Raw genomic sequence first — 21,380 nt, 5'->3', positions numbered from 1 at the left:
GGCTCCATCCATCTTTCCATCTACTCTGACCAGCTTCCCTGTTCCTGCTAAAGAAAAGCATCCCCACAACATGATGCTACCACCACCGTGATTCACTGTGGGTATGATGTATTCAGGGTGATGTGCAGTGTTAGTTTTTCCCCCACACATAGCGTTTTGCTTTTAGGCCAAAAAGTTCAATTTTGGTCTCATCTGACCAGAGCACCTTCTTCCACATGTTTGTTATGTCTCTCTCCCCCCCCCCCCCCCACAAGGCTTCTTGCAAACTGCAAATGGGACTTCTTATGACTTTCTTTCCTCAATGGCTTTCTTCTTGCCACTCTTCCATCAAGCCAGATTTGTGGAGTGCATGACTAATAGTTGTCCTTTGGACAGATTCTCCCATCTGAGCTGTGGATCTCTGCAGCTCCAGAGTTACCATGGGCCTCTTGGCTGCTTCTGATTAACCGGCCTGTCAGTTTAGGTGGACGGCCATGTCTTGGTAGGTTTGCAGTGGTCCCATACTCTTTCCTTTGCTCTGTGAGATGTTCAAAGCTTGGGAGATTTTTTTATAACCTAACCCTGCTTTAAACTTCTCCACAACTTTATCCCTGACCTGTCTGGTGTGTTCCTTGGCCTTTGTGATGCTGTTTGTTCACTAAGGCTCGGTTTCCACTAGTGCGACTTGCGGTGCGACTTGACACATGTCAAGTCGCACAGCAAGTCAAAACCCATTGTTTTCAATGGGGCCCGTTTCCACTGCCACGGCTTCAGTTGCGGCGACTTCAAAAGTCGATCGTGCACTACTTTTGAGCCGCCTTCAGTGCGACTTCCCTCTATATATGAGGGACAAGTCTCACTGAAGCCGCAGTTTACTTTCGCTACGAAGTCGTGCTAGAAGTAGCACGACTTCGTAGCCGCACTAGTGGAAACCGAGGCTTAGGGACACAAGTGGACTCTATTTACTAATTAGGTGACTTCGGAAGGCAATTAGTTCCATTAGAGTTTTGATTAGGGATATCAGAGTAAAGAGAGCTGAATTCAAATGCACGCTGCACTTTTCAGATATTATAAAAATAAATTGAAAACCATGTATCATTTTCCTTTCACTTCACAATTATGTGTCACTTTGTGTTGGTATATCACATAAAATCCCAATAAAATACATTTACGTTTTTACGGTTGTAGCATGACAAAATGTGGAAATGTGAAAATGTGGTCCTTTAAATGTAGGTGTTTTTTTTTTTTTTTTAATACAAACAGTGTAAGGTCCTGCATTTGAGCTGGCATCAGCCCCTTGCAGTCCTCTGTAGAGCATGGCTTAGGCTGAGAGAGGGAAAAGCAGTACAAGGAGCAATTGATATGTGTTGTAGTGTCCATATGCTAACAAGGACAATACTGAAAGGAGACAAGAGCAGAATGACATGTCTTCTGTATAGTTATCAGTATCTGTTCTTGTTCTGATGGAAAGGAAACGACTGAGGATGAGCCACGTTCGGGTCGGCCATCGACTGGCAGAACCCCAGACATGATTGATCAAGTGCGACAAATGCTGGCATGAGATCGGTGACTGACTCTATTGCCTTCTTCAACAATGATGGCATCATCCATAAGGAATTTGTTCCCGTGTGTCAAACCGTCCACAAGGAAGTTTTGAAATGATTTCTACAACACATACGCCGTGTTCCGACAGAGTTGCACAGAACTGGACAGTGGATGTTGCTGCATGATAACGCACCTGCACACTGTGCGATCCATATGCACCAATTCTTGGCTCAGGGTGGCGTACCTCTTCTCGATCATCCAACATACTCCACTTATCTGGCACCTGCAGACTTCTTTCTGTTTCCCCGCTTGAAGAGCGTCATGAAAGGTGCACATTTTGTGGACGCGACGGCTCATGCTCCCTGAACCACTGTTTCACAATTTGAGCCAGATAAATCCTGGCATTGTCATCTTGGGATATGTCCGTGCCATCAGGGAAGAAAAAAATCTATTGATGGAATAACCTGGTCATTCAGTATATTCAGGTAGTCAGCTGACTTCATTCTTGGGGCACATGCAGTAACTATCCAAAACGATATGTTGAAACCAATGACCTCGCGCTTGTGGTAACCAATAAATAAATAAAATTAATATTAAAATTAATCTATAGATAAAATTAATCTGTGTAAGCTGCCTGCATGCTTAAGCCCCGTACACACGCTACGAATTTCCGCCGACCGGTCGTCCGTCTTTTGTCCAGAGTGGTGCCCGTTGGTTGGAATGTGCTCTAGACTGCACACGAATTTTCCCGCATGACAGAATTCTACTTCAGAAGTGATGTCATGTGTTGGATTGCTTTGTATGTGTTCTTTCATCTCTGAGCATGCCTAGTCTTGCTCATAAGATTTTTCCCCGTCGAAATCTGTACTAACGAGACGAAAATCGGAAGTGTGTTGACGGAGGACAAAAATTTTAATGCCTGTCAGCCAAAAAGTCGGAGTTGGCTGTCGAAAGCACCATACTAACAATCCGAAAATCGGCAGATCGGTCGTCGGACGAAATTTCCCTTCCGAATTTCTTATCGTGTGTACGGGGCTTTAGTTTAGTTGGTTGCTTAGATAATTCCAGGTGGGACTTTTTTTTTGACTGGGCAATGTAAGTATCTGATCTTGGAAAACCCCAGCTAAGGCCTCATGCACACTGGATGTTTTTACAGCTACTGTTTTTGGCTTCAGGCATATTTTTCTGCATCCAGTAACCTCCCCAGTATGTTATCCTATGTGTCCATGCACATATAGGCTTTTAGCAGTGTTTTTTGGCTGGGGCGTTTTCTGGCTGGAAAAAACCTCCCAGAACTAGAGGGTTTTGAGAGGAGTTTTTGAGATGTAAAAATGCTCTAACACTGGTAAACACGGTAAAACGTGGCTAACCAGCTTTTTTGAGAATTTCTGATTACATAGCAAGTGTTTTCTTTCTGAAAAATGCTAACACTAAAAAACGCTTAAAAACTTGATTGCAAAAAAACTGAAAAAAGAGGAAAAACTCCAGTGTACATGAGGCCTTATAATTTCTATATGTACAGCTCACTACACATTAGTGTGCTGGCTGCTGGGAAGAATGTTCCCTACATTTGTGGTCAGTGGAAGAATCCCTCTTTTGCAGAAGGCTAAAAACACCATTGGTATCTGTGGAAACTTATCTGAGAGGCAGAGTTTGCTCCTTGCTCACGGAACTCCAAGCAACCCCTGAAGCAACCTTAGGGTTCCATGAAACCCTGGTTGAGAAAGCCTGCTAAACTGTCCACCCAGGTTAAGATCCGTTACGTGTCTGCTTGTTAGAACCTCTGGAACTTATAAACAGCAGTTTTAATACTCTAAAAAAAAAATGCTGTCAGGATTATCTTATGTAGCCAGTTTAGATACATATAGTGATTTGATCAATTCTTCTTCAACCGCTCACTGACCGCATAACACATATGTATGGTGGCAAGGAGGGTGGACCTTAACCACTTAAGCCCCGGAGGATTTGGCTGCTAAACGACCAGGGGTTATTTTGCGATTCGGCACTGCGTGACTTTAACGGACAATTGCGCGGTCGTGCGACGCTGTACCTAAACGAATTTGGCGTCCTTTTTTTCCCACAAATAGAGCTTTCTTTTGGAGGTATTTGATCACCTGTGTGATTTTTTGATCACGCGCTATAAACAAAAAAAGAGCGTCAATTTTGCAAAAATAGCAATATTTTTCCCTTTTTTTTATATGAAATTTCCCCCCAAAAAAATGTAAAAATCAAAATTTTTTAACATTTTCGGCCAATTTGTTTTATGCTACCTATGTTTGGTAAAAAAAATCGCAAAAAGCGTATTTTGATTGGTTTGCGCAAAAGTTATTGCGTTTACTGACTAAGGGAAAGATTTTTGTCATTTTTGTTGTTTTTTTTTTTAACTCGTAATGGCGGCGATCTGCGATTTTTTTGCGGTACTGCGACATTGCGGCGGACAGATCGGACCCTTGACTGACATTTTTGACACTTTTAGGGTTACCAGTGACATTTCTACAGTAATCAGTGCTATATATATGCACTGTTACTGTAAAAATACACTGGTAGTGAAGGGGTTAACTTTATTTGAGAGGGAGGGGCTGTGTGTGTCCCTAGGGGCGTGATTCTAACTGTGATTGGCTGTGGCTTCAGCTGTATGCAGAGTGATCAACGGATCTACATAGTAGATCCATATGATCAGCTCTCATACAGAGGGGAGAATGACAGGCAGCTTGTTTACACAAGCTGCCTGACTTTCTCCCTCTCCCCCGCCGATCGCAGAGTGGCCGGCGGACATCGGGTCCACCGGTCACACGCGCGGGGGGGTCCGTGACCACGCGGGAGCGGGAGCGCGCCTTCGGCGGCGCGCGGTCGCTCCCTAGACCCTCACAAGCTAGTGACGTAGCCCTACGTCACTTTGCCTGTGAGGGGCTGACCGCCGACGTAGATCGGCGTGCGGCGGTCGGCAAGTGGTTAAAATACCCACACACCACACATATGTGTCCATTGGAGCTAAAGTTTCTGTGCTTAGAGTGTGTGCAGTCAGGTTCCAGATGTTTTGACCAATGTGACAGCCAATCACATTAGTCAGGTAATCGGGAAATCCACCCCCCCCCCAACCTGTTAAATGGCTGCAGCAGGGAGGGGGTGAAAAAAATGTTTTCTAGTAGAGGGTTGGGCGGGCAGCACCAGGCAACTCCCAGTATCGCATACCTACCGTGTCCTTGCAGTGCCTCTGAAGTAGCCAGAAATTCTTAGGTACACTATAAAGGAAATTGCCAACAGAGCTTGCATGGTTATAGTTTACCTTGATTATAATTTACTGTGTAGTTCCACCCCATCCTGCCACTTGGATATGCCAATTGGGCAACATACGGTATGTGATGGGTGGCTTTACTAAGCCACAATACAAAAGCCTCAAGTGTGTCGAAGAAGTGGTGCTGGTCACAATTTCGGCACTCCAGGATTTCAAACTGGTGCTCTACAAAGATACTGAATATGTGTGCAGGGACCTTGAGGCACCTGCTATTTAAGGACAGGATACAATTTAAACTGACTGTCTCTTGATAAAAAATGTACAGAAAATAATTAACGCTTACTTGTCCCACACCGCCATTAACGCTTACCTGTCCACACCGCCATTAAAGTTTACCTGTCCCACATCGCCAATCGTTGATCTCCTGCAGAGATAAGGTCCCATTCACATTTTGTGAAGTGGGAAAGCATGTCCCCACTTGCGATTTTTTTTTATAGCAATTCACGTGCTTTTGTTTATGTTGCGCATAGTGCAGTCCATTCCCTATTACACACGCGTTTTACAGCAACTCTTTTTTGTCAAGCTACAATTGTGGCGAAATTGCACCGTGTTTGGGCACCACTCTCGATGAATGGCACCCAAACATTGCGTGTTTTGACGCAATTTTAGCATGATTTGGAATCATGGGCAGAATCAAGCTGATTTTGCCTGAGATTCCAACTATTCCAAATCCTTAAGTGCCAAAGGGACTTTAGCCTTTTCTTGACATGCGGCACTTATTTAAAGTTGAAATATACACAGTATCTCACAAAAGTGAGTACACCCCTCACATTTTTGTAAATATTTTATTATACCTTTTCATGTGACAACACTGAAGAAATGATACTTTGCTACAATGTAAAGTAGTGAGCGTACAGCTTTTATAACAGTGTAAATTTGCTGTCCCCTCAAAATAACTCAACACACAGTCATTAATGTCTAAACCGATGGCAACAAAAGTGAATACACCCCTAAGTAAAAATGTCCAATTTGGGTCCAATTAGCCATTTTCCCTCCCCAGCAACACTCATGTAGCCCCAGACCATGACACTCCCATCACCATGCTTGATTGTAGGCAAGACACACTTGTCTTTGCACTCCTCACCTGGTTGCTGCCACACACGCTTGACACCATCTGAACTAAATAAGTTTATCTTGGTCTCATGAGACCACAGGACTTGGTTCCAGTAATCCATGTCCTTAGTCTGCTTGTCTTCAGAAAGTTGTTTGCGGGCTTTCTTGTGCATCATCTTTAGAAGAAACTTCCTTCTGGGAAGACAGCCATGTAGACCAATTTGATGCAATGTGCGGCGTATGGCCTGTGCACTGACAGGATAACCCCCCCACCCCTTCAACCTTTGCAGCAATGCTGGCAGCACTCATACGTCTATTCCCCACAGACAACCTCTGGTACTGTATATGACGCTGAGCACGTGCACTCAACTTCTTTGGTCGACCATGGCAAGGCCTGTTCTTGGCCACTGTGCTGCAGCTCAGTTTCAGGGTCTTGGCAATCTTCTTATAGTCTAGGCCAGCTTTATGTAGAGCAACAATTCTTTTTTCAGATCCTCAGAGAGTTCTTTGCCATGAGGTGAACTTCCAGTGACCAATATGAGAGAGTGAGAGCGATAACACCAAATTTAACACACCTGCTCCCCATTCACACCTGAGACCTTGTAACACTAACGAGTCACATGACATCGTGGAGGGAAAATGGCTAATGGGTCTAATTTGGACATGTTCACTTAGGGGTGTACTCACTTTTGTTGCCAGTGGTTTAGACATTAATGGCTGTGTATGTAGATTATTCGCAATGTGCGATCAGCAGCACAAGTTCAAAGATCAGTATGTACCAAACATAGTGCAATCTTAGGTGAACATAATCTATCAATAATGATGACAATGTAAACAAATAAAAGTGCTCAAGTGCAATAAATATAAAGTATCAAATATATAAAAAAATATATGAAAATATATAATAATAATGTGCAAATTCAGTCCGAGAAAGTTCAACAATTGCTATGTATTAACTCCTTTAAAATTCCACCAAGTGAATACACTCTTGCAAAGTGCAAAGTGCAGTCTTTTCAAATTTGCCGTGCTTGTCCGTGCTTGTAAGATTGTAAAGGATTCACACTCACCAGATGATGTTGACCCCTCTTACCGTATGGCAAGCAGAGATCAAAAAGGGCTTATGAGATCTCCGTGATCTACAATCAGATAATCCATTCGTCCTCCCAAAGGGTTCTTGTAGTAGATACTCTTAGGTATGGATCTCAGAAGACACAAATACAGAGAGAGGCAGACTCCTCATAGTGTAGTACCAAAACAAAACGTCAGTTTATTAAAAAAATTACCCAATGGGGGCAAATGCAGTGCATAACATAGGGCAAAAAATAAAGCAATCAAAAAACGAAACAAGAAAGGAACCCCGATCCCAACAAAACTCCTGTGTAATGACTGTGTGTTGAGTTATTTTGAGGGGACAGCAAATTTACACTGTTATACAAGCTGTACACTCACTACTTCACATTGTAGCAAAGTGTCATTTCTTCAGTGTTGTCACATGAAAAGATATAATAAAATATTTACAAAAATGTGAGGTGTGTACTAACTTTTGTGAGATACCGTGTGTGTATATGTATGTATATATATATATATATATATATATATATATATATATGTATATATATATATATATATATAGTGACAGAGTCGCTTTAGGAAAGTTTTCAAAACATCTACATGCTGATAGAATGTGAAACTTTGAGTACACCTGTATGACTTAAATGGATTGTCACTTTTTTGGACAGGCATGATGTCATCCTGTGTAAGACCTCAAAGAAAGAGGAGCACAAAGAAGAAAAACCACCTATGGGCAGAACATTTGCAGAAAGGTAACAAGATAAACAAATTACTTTTAATCCTCCTTTGGCCACTTGACCTCTGGAAGGTTTTACCCACAGGCGTAACTAGAACCTTCAGGGCCCCGATGCAAGAAACCATGAAGGGCCCCCCAGACCCCTGGCCGGGGCCCTTCCCTTCAAGCCCGGGGCTCTTCCCACTAATCCTGGGGCTCTTTACTCTCATTGCATGGCCTTTTATTATGGTCCCGCATCAGGATCCTTTCACAAGTTCTGCAGTGGGACCCCTTCCTGCAATCTTGGGGCCTCCCCACAGTGGTGAAATGCCAGGGCCCGGTCGCAAGTGTGACCTTTGAGATCCTAGAAGTTCACCCACTGGTTTGCTACCGGGCCCCCTGGAGCATGGGGCCCGGTAGCGATTGCAACCCCTGCAACCCCTGTAGTTACGCCCCTGGTTTTACCCCCTTCATGACACATCTTTTGCTATTCAGCATTGTGCTACTTTAACTGGCAATTGTATGGTCTAACAACACTGTGTGCAAATGCGATTTTTAAAGTTTTTTTTTCACACAAATAGAGCTTTCTTTTGATGGTATTTGATCACCACTGTCTTTTTTATTTTCTTGCCATATAAATGAAAAATAAAAAAACAGGAAATTTTGAAAAACAAACAATATTTTCTACTTTCTGTTATAAAATATATCCAATAAAATCAAATGTGTTCATAATATATAGGCCAAAATTTACTTTGCTACATGTCTTTGGTAAAAAAAAAAAGTGTATATTATTTGGTTTGTGTGAAACGTACTTATTGCGTTTACAAACTATGGTATACATGGTGTGTCTAAAAAGTTTGATGAATGGTCTGATATCTCAACGGCAACGTGGGCCAAGTGCGCGTGCATGCATGTGGCTATCCAGAGGCACGCCGAGAAGCGACACCTAGCGTGGAGTATACGTGACCATCAGGGTAAACTTACTGTGGGCAGTCAAATGTAGTCAGTGTGAGAGATAGGGTCATAGTGCAATGGAGCAACGAGTGAACATCAAGTTCTGTTACAAATTAGGGAAAGCCGCAAAAGAGAACTTTGAAATGTTGGTGCAAGTGTACTGGATGGGAGCCGTGAGCAGAAAATGTGTTTATGACTGGTTCAAATGCTTTTGTGATGGGAAGGAAACGACTGAGGATGAGCCACGTTCGGGTCGGCCTTAGACCGGCAGAACCCCAGACATGATCGAGCGAGTGCAACAAATGCTGGCATGAGATCGGTGACTGACTCTATTGCCTTCTTCGACAATGATGGCATCATCCATAAGGAATTTGTTCCTGTGGGTCAAACCGTCCACGAGGAAGTTTTGAAACGGTTTCTACAACACATCCGCTGAGGTCTGCCAGAGTTGCACAGAACTGGACAGTGGATGTTGCTACATGATAACGTACCTGCTGCACACTGTGCGATCCGTGTGCACCAACTCTTGGCTCAGCGCGGCGTACCTCTTCTCGATCATCCAACATACTCCCCTGATCTGGCACTTGTGGACTTCTTTCTGTTTCCCTGCCTGAAGAGCGTCATGAAAGGCGCACATTCTGTGGACGGGACAGCGAGCCAGGAATGTGTGACAGCGATTCTGCGATCTATTCCTAAAGAGGCCTTTGCCGACAGTTTCCAGAAGCTTTAACCACTTGCCGACCGCCGCACGACTATCTACGTGGGCGGTCAGCCCCTCACAGGCAAAGTGACGTAGGTCTACGTCGCTCGCCTGTGAGGGTTTAGGGAGCGAGCGCGCGCCGCCGGAGGCGCGCTCCCGCTCCCGCGTGGTCACGGACCCCCCCGCGCGCGTGACCGGCGGACCCGATCGCCGCCGGCCACTATGCGATCGGCGGGGGAGAGGGAGATAGTCAGGCAGCTTGTGTAAACAAGCTGCCTGTCATTCTCCTCTCTGTATGAGAGCTGATCACATGGATCTACTATGTAGATCCATTGATCACTCTGCATACAGTTGAAGCCACAGCCAATCACAGTTAGAATCACGCCCCTAGGGACACACACAGCCCCTCCCTCTCAAATAAAGTTAACCCCTTCACTACCAGTGCATTTTTACAGTAACAGTGCATATGTATAGCACTGATTACTGTAGAAATGTCACTGGTAACCCCAAAAGTGTCAAAAATGTCAGTCAAGGGTCCGATCTGTCCGCCGCAATGTCGCAGTACCGCAAAAAAAATCGCAGATCGCCGCCATTACGCGTTAAAAAAAAAAACAACAAAAATGACAAAAATCTTTCCCTTTGTTAGTAAACGCAATAACTTTTGCGCAAACCAATCAAAATACGCTTTTTGCGATTTTTTTTACCAAACATAGGTAGCATAAAACAAATTGGCCGAAAATATTAAAAAATTTTGATTTTTACATTTTTTTTTGGGGGAATTTCATATAAAAAAAAGGGAAAAATATTGCTATTTTTGCAAAATTTACGCTCTTTTTTTGTTTATAGCGCGTGATCAAAAAATCGCACAGGTGATCAAATACCACCAAAAGAAAGCTCTGTTTGTGGGAAAAAAAGGACGCCAAATTCGTTTCGGTACAGCGTCGCACGACCGCGCAATTGTCCGTTAAAGTCACGCAGTGCCGAATCGCAAAATGCCCTCTGGTCGTTTAGCAGCCAAATCCTCCGGGGCTTAAGTGGTTAAGAATGCTGCCAAAAATGTGTTGTGAAGGATGGTTATTATTTTGAACGCCAATAAAATTTGTTTGTATCTTCTGTTTTGTTTGTTTTCTGATTCCATTCACCTCATATATATGGTATACAGTATCTCACAAAAGTGTTTACATTTTTGTAAAAATGTTATTACATCTTTTCCTGTGACAACACTGAAGAAATTATACTTTGCTACAATGTAAAGTAGTGAGTGTACAGCTTGTATAACAGTGTAAATTTGATGTCCCCTCAAAATAACTCAACACACAGCCATTAATCTCTAAACCGCTGGCAACAAAAGTGAGTATACCCGTAAGTCAAAATGTGCAATTTGGCCCCAATTAGCCATTTTCCCTCCCCGGTGTCATGTGACTCATTAGTGTTACAAGGTCTCAGGTGTGAATGGGGCACAGGTGTGTTAAATTTGGTGTTATCACTCTCACTCTCTCATACTAGTCACTGGAAGTTCAACTTGACACCTCATGGCAAAGAACTCTCAGAGGATCTGAAAAAAATAATTGTTGCTCTACATAAAGATAGCCTAGGCTATAAAAAGATTGCCAAGACCCTGAAACTGAGGTGCAGCACGGTGGCCAAGACCATACAGCTGTTTAACAGGACAGGTTCCACTCAGAACAGGCCTCACCATGGTCGACCAAAGTTGAGTGCACATGCTCAGCGTCATATCCAGAGGTTGTCTTTGGGAAATAGACGTATGAGTGCTGCTAGCATTGCTGCAGAGGTTGAAGGGGTGGGGGTCAGCTTGTCAGTGCTCAGACCATACGTCGCACACTGCATCAAAGTGGTCTGCATGGCTGTCGTCCCAGAAGGAAGCTTCTTCTAAAGATGATGCACAAGAAAGACTGCAAACAGTTTGCTGAAGACAAGTAGACTAAGGACATGGATTACTGGAACCATGTTCTGTGGTCTGATGAGATCAAGATAAGCTTATTTGGTTCAGATGGTGTCAAGCGTGTGTGGCAGCAACCAGGTGAGGAGTACAAAGACAAGTGTGTCTTGCCTACAGTCAAGCATGGTGGTAGGAGTGTCATGGTCTGGGGCTGCATGAGAGCTACAGTTCTTTGAGGGAACCATGAACGCCAACATGTACTGTGACATACTGAAGCAGACCATGATCCCATCCCTTCAGAGACTGGGGCGCAGGGCAGTATTCCAACATGATAACAGCCCATACACACCTCCAAGACAATCACTGCCTTGCTAAAGAAGCTGAGGGTAAAGGTGATGGACTGGCCAAGATTGTCTCCAGACCTAAACCCTATTGAGCATCTGTGGAGCATCCTCAAACGGAAGGTGGAGGAGTGCAAGGTCTCTAACATCCACCAGCTCTGTGATGTCATCATGGAGGAGTGGAAGAGGACTTCAGTGGCAACCTGTGAAGCTCTGGTGAACTCCATGCCCAAAAGGGTTAAGGCAGTGCTGGAAAATAATGGTGGCCACACAAAATATTGACACTTTGGGCCCAATTTGGGCATTTTGACTTAGGGGTGTACACACTTTTGTTGCCAGCGGTTTAGACATTATTGACTGTGTGTTGAGTTATTTTGAGGGGACAGCAAATTTACACTGTTATACAAGCTGTACACTCACTACTTTACATTGTAGCAAAGTGTCATTTCTTCAGTGTTGTCACATGAAAAGATATAATAAAATATTTACAAAAATGTGAGGGGTGTACTCACTTTGTGAGATACTGTATATACTGGAATTTACGCAGCTTTTACTCTCTGACTGATCACATTTATTGGGTGCTAAAATGCAAGGGCAGACAAACACCCCCTTTTGGAAATGGAAGATTTTATTTTTTGCCACAAGTTTTCAGAAAATTACAAAAAATGTTTTTTTTTTTGACACTTTAATGAGATATTTCACACATATGCAATGGGCATATGTGGCATATAAAACACATTCTGCTACTTATCTTGCAAACAGTTCGTCCCGAGCATGAGTTCGGGCCAAACATTTGCCTGTTCGGCCTTTCCCTGAACACCCAAATTTGCAGAGTGTTTGCAAATTGCACATGCACAGTTCCATAGCCAGCTAGGGTGACCACATTTCCTAACTGCCATTCAAGGACACTTACTTTCCCAAGTGCGTAATCGGCTGTCAAAAGCACCATACCAGCGATCCGTTCGTCGGACAAACTTTTGCTTCCGATTTCCCTATCGTGTGTATGGGCCATTACATGTGGCAAAACACGCAAATCTCCAAGCTTAAAATGTTGCATGAGCTACTTCATCCGGCTTTGTCGCACGAAGGGCCGGCCATTCAAATGAAAGGGCTGCCCCCTACACTCAACGCAGAACTCATGGAAATGCACAGCACGATTTTGCATATATTTACAAAAACACTAAGGGCTCGATTGCACCAAAATCTCTGCGTTTGCACCCATTTTCAATAATCATTTTCTTCATTTCAACTTACAGCTGTTTGTGGGGCAGAACAATGCAGCACACTGTACTTTTATTAAACGCACATAAATGCATTACAATGGTGTGAAGCTGGCCCATTAGAATACAATCATTTCTCCTGCATGTGTGTTTCTCCTGCATTTAAAACGTACCTGCCTGCTGATGTCAATAAGCCCCAAGTGTGAGCCCAGGGTAATGTGAGTACAGGAGACACCATACAGGCCCACCCCCTCCAGTGTGAACTCTCAGGCCACGCTGGGACTTGTAGTACAGGAGAATTACCTTACTAATTTGGCCCAGACAGAGTTGCTTGGCGTAAGCCAGACACCGGGGATCAATGTGGAAGAGTCTGACTGGACGAACTTGTACCGGAGCCCCCCATACCCGGGCTACCAGCCCGAGGTGGACACACAGTCTATGTAACCCGCTCATGTCAATGTCAGCCCATTGATCACTGCTCTCCTCACAGCAACAACACTGCTGGCTACGTCATCGGCCGGCGCCGGAGAAGCACGACTTTATTGTCATGGTGGGCTGACAGCAGCGGTCGGCGGACGGCGGCTCACGGGCTCAGATCATTCCGGGACACTGCATTGTCCCGGAATGAGGGTGACCGGGACCCGGGACAGACTCTCCAAATGCGGGACTGTTCCGGGCGATCCGGGACACGTGGTCACCCTATAGCCAGCCCGCGGCCATATTTTTTACAGGCGGCCAATGTCCGTAGCAGATATTTACAGACAGTTTGTAAATCGTAAGATATTTACAAACTGTCTTTAACTTTACGGACAGTTGGCAAACCTGCTTCCCAGTACAGACATTCCCCACTTTGCGCAGTAGCATCTCTGTGTATACCAGCTCAGTGCTGGTCTTAAAGCCGTTCTTTGTTCTGATCGAAAAAATTTAAAGTCAGAAACTACAAATAATGTAGCTGCTGACTTTACTTAAAAGGACACTTACCTGTCCAGGGGTCCAGCACTGTCCTCACCCAAACTGGTTCTCACCCGAACTGTTTTTTTACCAGTCTTCAGGTTCCTGGCACTGGCATGTTTACATGTGGGCTTACATGTTTCCTTACGGCTTCATAGCCCACTGCTCATCCTTAAGCTTTGCAAATTGCTTTGTGAATGATCCTGCAGCCTTCTGGGGCCTGAGAAGTGACATGAAGTGGCGCCATGACGCTGGTTGGCACCTTGTATGACTTGCAGCAGGGCCGAGGGAGCTGGGACTCAGGAGTCTGAGCCCAGCCAGGACTGGACTGGAGAGGACTGGTGGGGGAGGACTCAAGAAACAAGATTCAGAGAGGTAGTGGTGATGACTTAACAGAGGAGGAGCAAGATGCCATAGGACGGTCTGACTGAGCCTGGTCTGCACCCGAGCGAAAAAGTATTCTTATAGAGGAGATTATGGAGGACATTACTCCAGTCTTAAGCTAGGCCATACAGTCTCTCTTGGGGGGGGGGGGCTGATGTAAGGGGGGAGTGAACACACTAAGGTAAGGGGGAGCACTGATATAAAGGGTTCCTTTCACCATAGTGTATTCACTCTGCCGAAGGTGGTCTGTGGTCAGCAGAGTCCCCCTCCCACATTAAAGTTCCTAGCTTTCCCCCTTAAATCAGTGTCCTCAGAGTTCCCCTTTACATCATAGTCTGCAGGATTCCCCCTTACAGTGCAAGGGATAACTCTGTGGAGCCTGATGTAATGGGGAACTCTGATTTAAAGGGCAATTCTGCAGACCCTGATAAAAGTAGGAACTCTGATGTCAAGTTGAACGATGCAGACTCTGAAGTAAGAAGGGGCTCTCGTGGGTTTGCAGCTTTCCTGCTTACATCATGGTCCACAGTATTCCCCTTTACATCAGGGTCCACAGAGTTCCCCTTGCACCGTAAGGAGGAATCCTGCAGGCTCTGATGTAAGGTGGAACTCTGTGGACTCTGAAGTAAGAGAGAACTTTTTGGACTGTAGTATAAAGGGGAACTCTGATGTAAAAGGGAACTCTGTGGACTGTGATCTAAAGGTGAGCTCTGTGGACTCTTGTGCAAGAGAGGGGTGACCAGAGATCCCCTTACATTGGAATTTCCCTTTACAACAGAGTTCTCCTTTACATGAGAGTCCACAGTGTTCTCTTTTACATCAGGGTCCGCAGAATTCCCTCTTGCACTGTAAAGGTGAACTCTGCAGACTCTAAAGTAAGGGGTGACTCCTTGCTGGGTTATATCAAACTTACATTCATGTAAAAAAATTTCTGCCCTATCAGTAAAAAATTGGCTCTGTCAGTAAACAGTTTTTTGTGTTGTGTCAGTAGATTTCACTTCAGGAAGTGGGCAACCCTGGCGCTGAGCATTACATTGGGCATTCTCTAAGGCAGGGGTGTCAAACTCAATTTCATCGTGGGCCACATCAGCATTATGGTTGCCCTCAAAGGGCCGGTTATATCTTTAGGATTTGATGTCCAAAGCATTCCACGCCCCCTTACACCCTTACATGAGGTGTCAAGAGCCCCCCGCACCATCAGAAGTCAAGAGTCACCCACCCTTCCTTATATCACAATGCACCCCCTTACCTTGTGGTGCTGCCTAAAAGATGATGCAGGTAGATCTGGGAAGAAGTGCAGGGTTTGGAGGAGAACCAGAGGAAGGCTGGAGTCAGCTTCCAAAGTCTGCTGAATGCTGAGATCAGGGGAGGGAGAGGCAAGGTGGTGTTGCGGCTGCACAGAGAGGTGCAGGATCTGTAGGAGGAGTTCCGCCCTTCTCTCTGCTGCGGACTGCTTAGAAGGGGGGGGGGCAAAGACGACCCCTTCTGCAGCTGCATAGAGAATAGCAGGATCTGGCAAAGGAGTTCTGTCCTCTTTGCCGCCAACTACAGAGACAAGGTGGGGGCAGAGACAAGGGGGGATACCGCAGCTGCAGGAGAGGTGCGGGGGCCACATGAAAAGGCCTGGGGGGCCGCATTCGGCCCACGGGCCTTGTGTTTGACACCTGTGCTCTAAGGTCACAGAAAGTAGAAAACTGGTCATGTACTCAATATACAATGTTATTTCCATTATAGACATTTAGTCCTGGTTCAGGTGAGCAGGGAGCTGCTAAGCATGAACAGTTCAATAGAGTCAGGCAGCACTTCACTGTGGAAACTGTAGTCCAGATGAAAGAGACTCTACTGTAATCAAGAGCTTTGCATATCCCAGAGAGAAATTGCCAGGAGGAGGGGAAAGAGCTGCATCTTCTCAAACTGCAGCTTCCTCTTGCCATGCGGGAGCCCAGAGAGTGCACCCAAAACATACCGCCAAGGCAACAAAGCAGTGGCTCAAAAAGAAGCACATTAAGGTCACGGAGTGGCCCAGCCAGTCTCCAGCTCTTAATCCTATAGAAAATGTATGGAGGGAGCTGAAACTTTAAGTTGCCAAGCAGCAGCCAATAAACCTTAAGGATTGTAAAATATCTGTAAAGAAGAGTGGACCGAAATCCCTCCTGAGATGTGTGCAAACATGGTTACAAATACAAGAAATATCTTACCTCTGTGCTTGCCAACAAGGGTTTCTCCACCAAGTACTAAGTCATGTTTTGCTTGGTGGATCAAATACTTATTTTACTTACTGAACTGCAACTCAATTTATAACATTTGTATCATTTGTTTTTTCTGGATTTTGGTTGATATTCTGTCTCTTTTATTTAAAATACACCTATGATAGACCTTTTATTTATTTGTATGTGGGCAAACTTACAAAATCTGCAGGGGATAAAATAATCATATCCCCCACTGTATCTGTAGTGTTTACTTACCTCTCTCCATAACACTAGATGTTGTTTCTCTCTGGTGCTTGTTCCTCTGTTATCAGCATGAGTCCCTTCTGAGAAGTTTTTCCACACGTGAGATAAATTTGTGTCGGTTGGGGGGGATTAAGGTTCAGAATGGAGCTTGTCTATTCAGAACACAGTTCTTCTGCTGTGTGGAGGGAGGTGCGTTTCTTTCCTCCAAACAGCTCTTATACAATGTAACTGCAATGTAATCCGCCCCCTCCTCTGTGCTCCTGACAAATTAAGAAAGATTTTTTTTAACACGATCTGCCCTTTTGAAGGAGTGTAGAGAGGAGAAGACAGCAGATAAACAAGTAAAACCTATGTAGGACGGTTTGTTTAATCTCTGTGTATCATCTGAGGCTGTTTATACACTGGGTATATGTGCGGGTTTACAACCAGGGGCGTACCGTGGGGTTGGCCAGAATGGGCCGAGGGGGGGGGGGGGGCGCAAAAACACTGGCAGTGTACTGTAGCAGACGCAGTGAATACCGCTCCTCCGTTCAGCCTGCGCCCCCGGCGGCCTACGCCCCCCGCTCCAATCCCGGAAGCCGCAGCTCTCTGTCTGTGTCCAGGGCCAGGCTGGCGGTGACAGTCAGTGTCAGAGCTCCGTGGATAGGCGGCTCCCCTCGTCACAGGGCTCCGCCTCCGCCCACATGACCTCATGAGTCGGCTCCTCTAGACAGCTCCAGGCAGTTCAGTGGTGGGTGAATGTACTCTGCAGTGACGGAAGGCCTGGCTAGCCTCAGGTACAGAGAGCTACTGTGTGTCCCCCGGGGAGCTGTGCTCAACTTGTGTCCTCCCTGGATATACTCCCTCACCACCATCCTCTGTAGTGTGCAGCCTGTATGTCCCTCCCCCCCATGATAGGTTATAATGTGCAGGGTCATCTGTGTTTACATTGTACCTCTCTCTCCCTGTCACCCCCTCTCTCCCTGTCAACTCCCTCAGTCCCTGTCACCCCCCTCTCCCTGTCACCCACCCTCCCTGTCACCCTCCCTTTCTCCCTGTCACCCCCATCTCTCCCTGTTACCCCTCTCTCTCCCTGTCACCCTCCTCTCTCTTCATGCAACCCCTCTCTCTCTCCCTGTCACCCTCTCTCTCTCTCTCATCCTGTCACCCCCTCTCTCTCCCTGTCACCTCCCCCTCTCTTCCTATCACCTCCTCTCTCTCCCTGTCACCCCCCTCTCTCCTGGTCACCCCCTCTTTCTTTCCCTGTCACCTCCCTCTCTCCCTCTCTGTCACCCCCCTCTCTCTCTCTGTCACCCCCTCTCTCTCCCTGTCACCCTCCCTCTCTCTCTCCCTGTCACCCCCTCTTTCTCCCTGTCACCCCCTCTCTCTCCCTGTCACTCCCTCTCTCTCCCTGTCACCTCTTTCTCTCTCTTTCTCCCTGTCACCCCTCTCTCTCCCTGTCACCTCCTCTCTCTCCCTGTCACCCTCCTCTTTCTCCCTGTCACCCCCTCTCTCTCTGTGCCACCCCCTCTCCCTGTCACCCTCCTCTCACCCCTCTCTCTCTCCCTGTCACCCCCTCTCTCTCTCCCTGTCACCCCCTCTCTCTGTCCCTGTCACCCCCTCTCTCTCCCTGTCACCCCCTCTCTCTGTCCCTGTCACCCCCCTCTCTGTCCTTGTCACCCCCCTCTCTCTCTCTTTCTCTCCCTGTCACCACCCCTTTCTCTCTCCCTGTCACCCCCACTCTCTCCCTGTCACCCCTCTCTATCTCTCTCTGTCACCCCCCCTCTCTCTCTCTCTCTCTCTCTCCCTGTCGTCCCCCCCTCTCTCTCTCCCTGTCACTCCCCCCTCTCTCTCCCTGTCACCCCCGTCTCTCTCTCTCTTCCTGTCACCCCCTCTCTCTCCCTGTCACCCCCTCTCTTTCTCTCCCTGTCACCCTCTCTCTCTCTCCCTGTCAACCCCCTCTCTCTCTCCCTGTCAACCCCCTCTCTCTCTCCCTGTCATCCCCCCTCTCTCTTTCTCCCTGTCCCCCCTCTCTCTCTCCCTGTCACCCCCTCTCTCTCTCCCTGTCACCCCCTCTCTCTCTCTCCCTGTCACCCCCCCCCTCTCTCTCTCCCTGTCATCCCCCTCGCTCACTCACTCTCTCCCTGTCACCCCTCTCTCTTTCTCCCTGTCATCCCCCTCTCTCTCTCCCTGTCACACCCTCTCTCTCCCTATCACCCCCTCTCTCTCCCCCTCTCTCTCTCTGTCACCCATTCTCTCTCTCTGTCACTCCCTCTCTCTCCCCCCTCTCTCTCTGTCACCCCCTTCTCTCTCTCTGTCACCCATTCTCTCTCTCTGTCACTACCCCCCTCTCTCTCTCTCTGTCACCCCATCTCTCTCTCTGTCACCCCATCTCTCTGTCAAACCCTCCCCCTCTGTCTCTCTCTGTCAAACGCTCTCTCTCTCTTTCTCGAAGGGTGGAGGGGGGGGGGGGGGGAGCCGATACAGCTCCTCGCCAAGGGCACTGGAGACCCTAGTTACGCCTCTGTTTACAACCACTTTAATCCCAGTCTAGTGGTACAGAACTCTATTCTAAATTATTTTGGCATAGTGATTATACTGTCTAGCGGACTGTGTCTGAATCCACATTCTCTGTGTTCATTTATGCTCAAAGCACCATTTGATCTAACCCGTATCGATACAATGAGTTAATATACCTAACCATCTTGTTCTATTTCCTGGTACTAATTCACAGCTGAGTTAAAGGTATCTATGCTCACGTTCTTATAAGTGGAAGTGAAATCTTGATAAGTGGATTGTGTAGTTTTGAAGTTTTTGAAAAGTGGCTTAAAGGAGTGGTAAATAATAACTTAAAGAGACCATGTCAAGCCCCTAAACCAGTGGCCTACAAACTGTGGCCCGGGGGCTGGATGTGGCCCTTTGCTTGCCTTTATCTGGCCCTTGGCCACACTATTCCACCAACTGACACCAATGATGTTGCATCATTCCCCCTACTGACACCATCAATGGAGTATTATTCTTCTCATTGATATAAAAAATGGGGCACTATTCCTCCCATCAAAACCAATGATAGGGCACTGATATCAGGAATTTTCTACTCCCACTGGCCACAGTCCGCCCCCCTAAAGCCTCAAGGACAGAAAACTGGCCCTTTGCTTAGAAAGTTTGGGGACCCCTGCCCTAAATAAATGCAAATAGCACTTCCCCACATTAGAAGAAGTGGTATACTCGCCTCTCTGGTGGTCTGGTGGCCCATGTCCCCTACCCTACCTCCATTTTAGTGATGCAATCTCCAAAAGACACTGGCATTCGGCACTCCTGGGAGTGCTGGATGCTTGTGCTCCCTGCGTGCTGTGGTTCTACCCCATCGTCACTGCTGTGTCCTGTAGCAATCAGAGGATAGAGTCACAGCAGTCACAGTGGTAGGATACACAGGTGTCTAACACTCCCAAAAGTTTTGAATGCCAAAAAGTGAGTATACTACCTCTCCCATTGCAGGGGAGTGCCATTTCCATTTGCTTAGGGACCTGATAGAGTCTTTATGATGTATACAGTGTTGACATGTCCCTTAAAAAAGTAATTTGTTACAGTTACTAGTTACTTCTCACGAAAAGTAACTGAGTTAGTAACTGAGTTATATCATTAGAAAAGTAACTTATTACCAAGGAAAGTAACTATTGCGTTGGGAATGCATTGTACAGAGTGCAAGGTTCAGGAATGCGTTGTACATGGTGCAAGGTTCAGGATTGCGTTGTACGGGGTGCAAGGTTCAGGAATGCGTTGTACAGGGTGCAAGGTTCAGGAATGCGTTGTATGGAGTGCAAGGTTCAGAAATGCGTTGTATGGGGTGCAAGGTTCAGGAATGCGTTGTACGGGGTGCAAGGTTCAGGAATGCATTGTACGGGGTGCAAGGTTCAGGAATGCATTGTACGGGGTGCAAGGTTCAGGAATGCGCTGTATAGGGTGCAAGGTTCAGGAATGCATTGTATGGGGTGCAGGGTTCAGGAATGCATTGTACAGGGTGCAAGGTTCAGGAATGCGTTGTATGGAGTGCAAGGTTCAGGAATGCGTTGTACGGGGTGCAAGGTTTAGGAATGCGTTGTATGGAGTGCAAGGTTCAGGAAAGCGTTGTATGGGGTGCAAGGTTTAGGAATGCGTTCTATTGAGTGCAAGGTTCAGGAATGCGCTGTATGGGGTGAAAGGTTCAGGAATGCGTTGTATGGGGTGCAAGGTTCAGGAATGCGTTGTACGGGGTGCAAGGTTCAGGAATGCGTTGTACAGGGTGCAAGGTTTAGGAATGTGTTGTACGGGATGCAGAACTTCTGTATTATTAATATTTTAGCCCGCTGGATGTGTATACAAAGGTTGGCAAAGGTTGTATAAGCCTGCCTCTCTGACTCTGCCCATCCGAGCAGGCTTTGTATGCATTAATAGAATACTCTGCTTGCCGTGATTGGCTCAGCGTGGTACAAAGAGTATTACAGCACAGGACTGTTCTGTAAGTACCCGAAGCTTACTGTATACCAGTGGGTTAAACTAGCTGAATAGTAACGCTGCATTTTTACTGTTAGTAACGGTAACGGTGTTACCACCGGCGAAACAGTAATTCGTTTGATTACTTGTTACTGTAAAAGTAACGCCGGTAGTAATGCCGTTTACTTATAACGCCATTATTCCCATCACTGGTTGTATAGTGGTAGTGGTGGAGGGAATATTTTCCAACACACACTTGACTTGCAGTCCACTAATCGGGTAGAAGAAAACTAAACAATGTAATTTTGTTTCCTTTTCCTACTTACATGGAACATAGGTTTAACAACAAAAATATTTGAATGTGAAC

General features: G+C 46.2%; 1 protein-coding gene across 1 annotated transcript in view; it reads left to right on the top strand.

Annotated features, from left to right (window-relative positions):
- STPG1 (sperm tail PG-rich repeat containing 1) overlaps positions 1 to 21,380 on the top strand; it is a 146,268-nt gene that overhangs the window by 12,962 nt on the left and 111,926 nt on the right. The window contains exon 2 of the mRNA XM_082244545.1: positions 7,612 to 7,695. Coding sequence (XP_082100671.1) covers positions 7,614 to 7,695 — 82 coding nt within the window. The 5' untranslated portion in view covers positions 7,612 to 7,613. The remainder of the gene's footprint in view (positions 1 to 7,611; positions 7,696 to 21,380) is intronic.

This window comes from Pelophylax lessonae (assembly GCF_965119305.1).
Source record: "Pelophylax lessonae genome assembly, chromosome: 2".
Classification (NCBI taxonomy): domain Eukaryota; kingdom Metazoa; phylum Chordata; class Amphibia; order Anura; family Ranidae; genus Pelophylax; species Pelophylax lessonae.
Note: the sequence above shows the minus strand (reverse complement) of the source record. Positions and strands in the feature narration are given on the sequence as shown.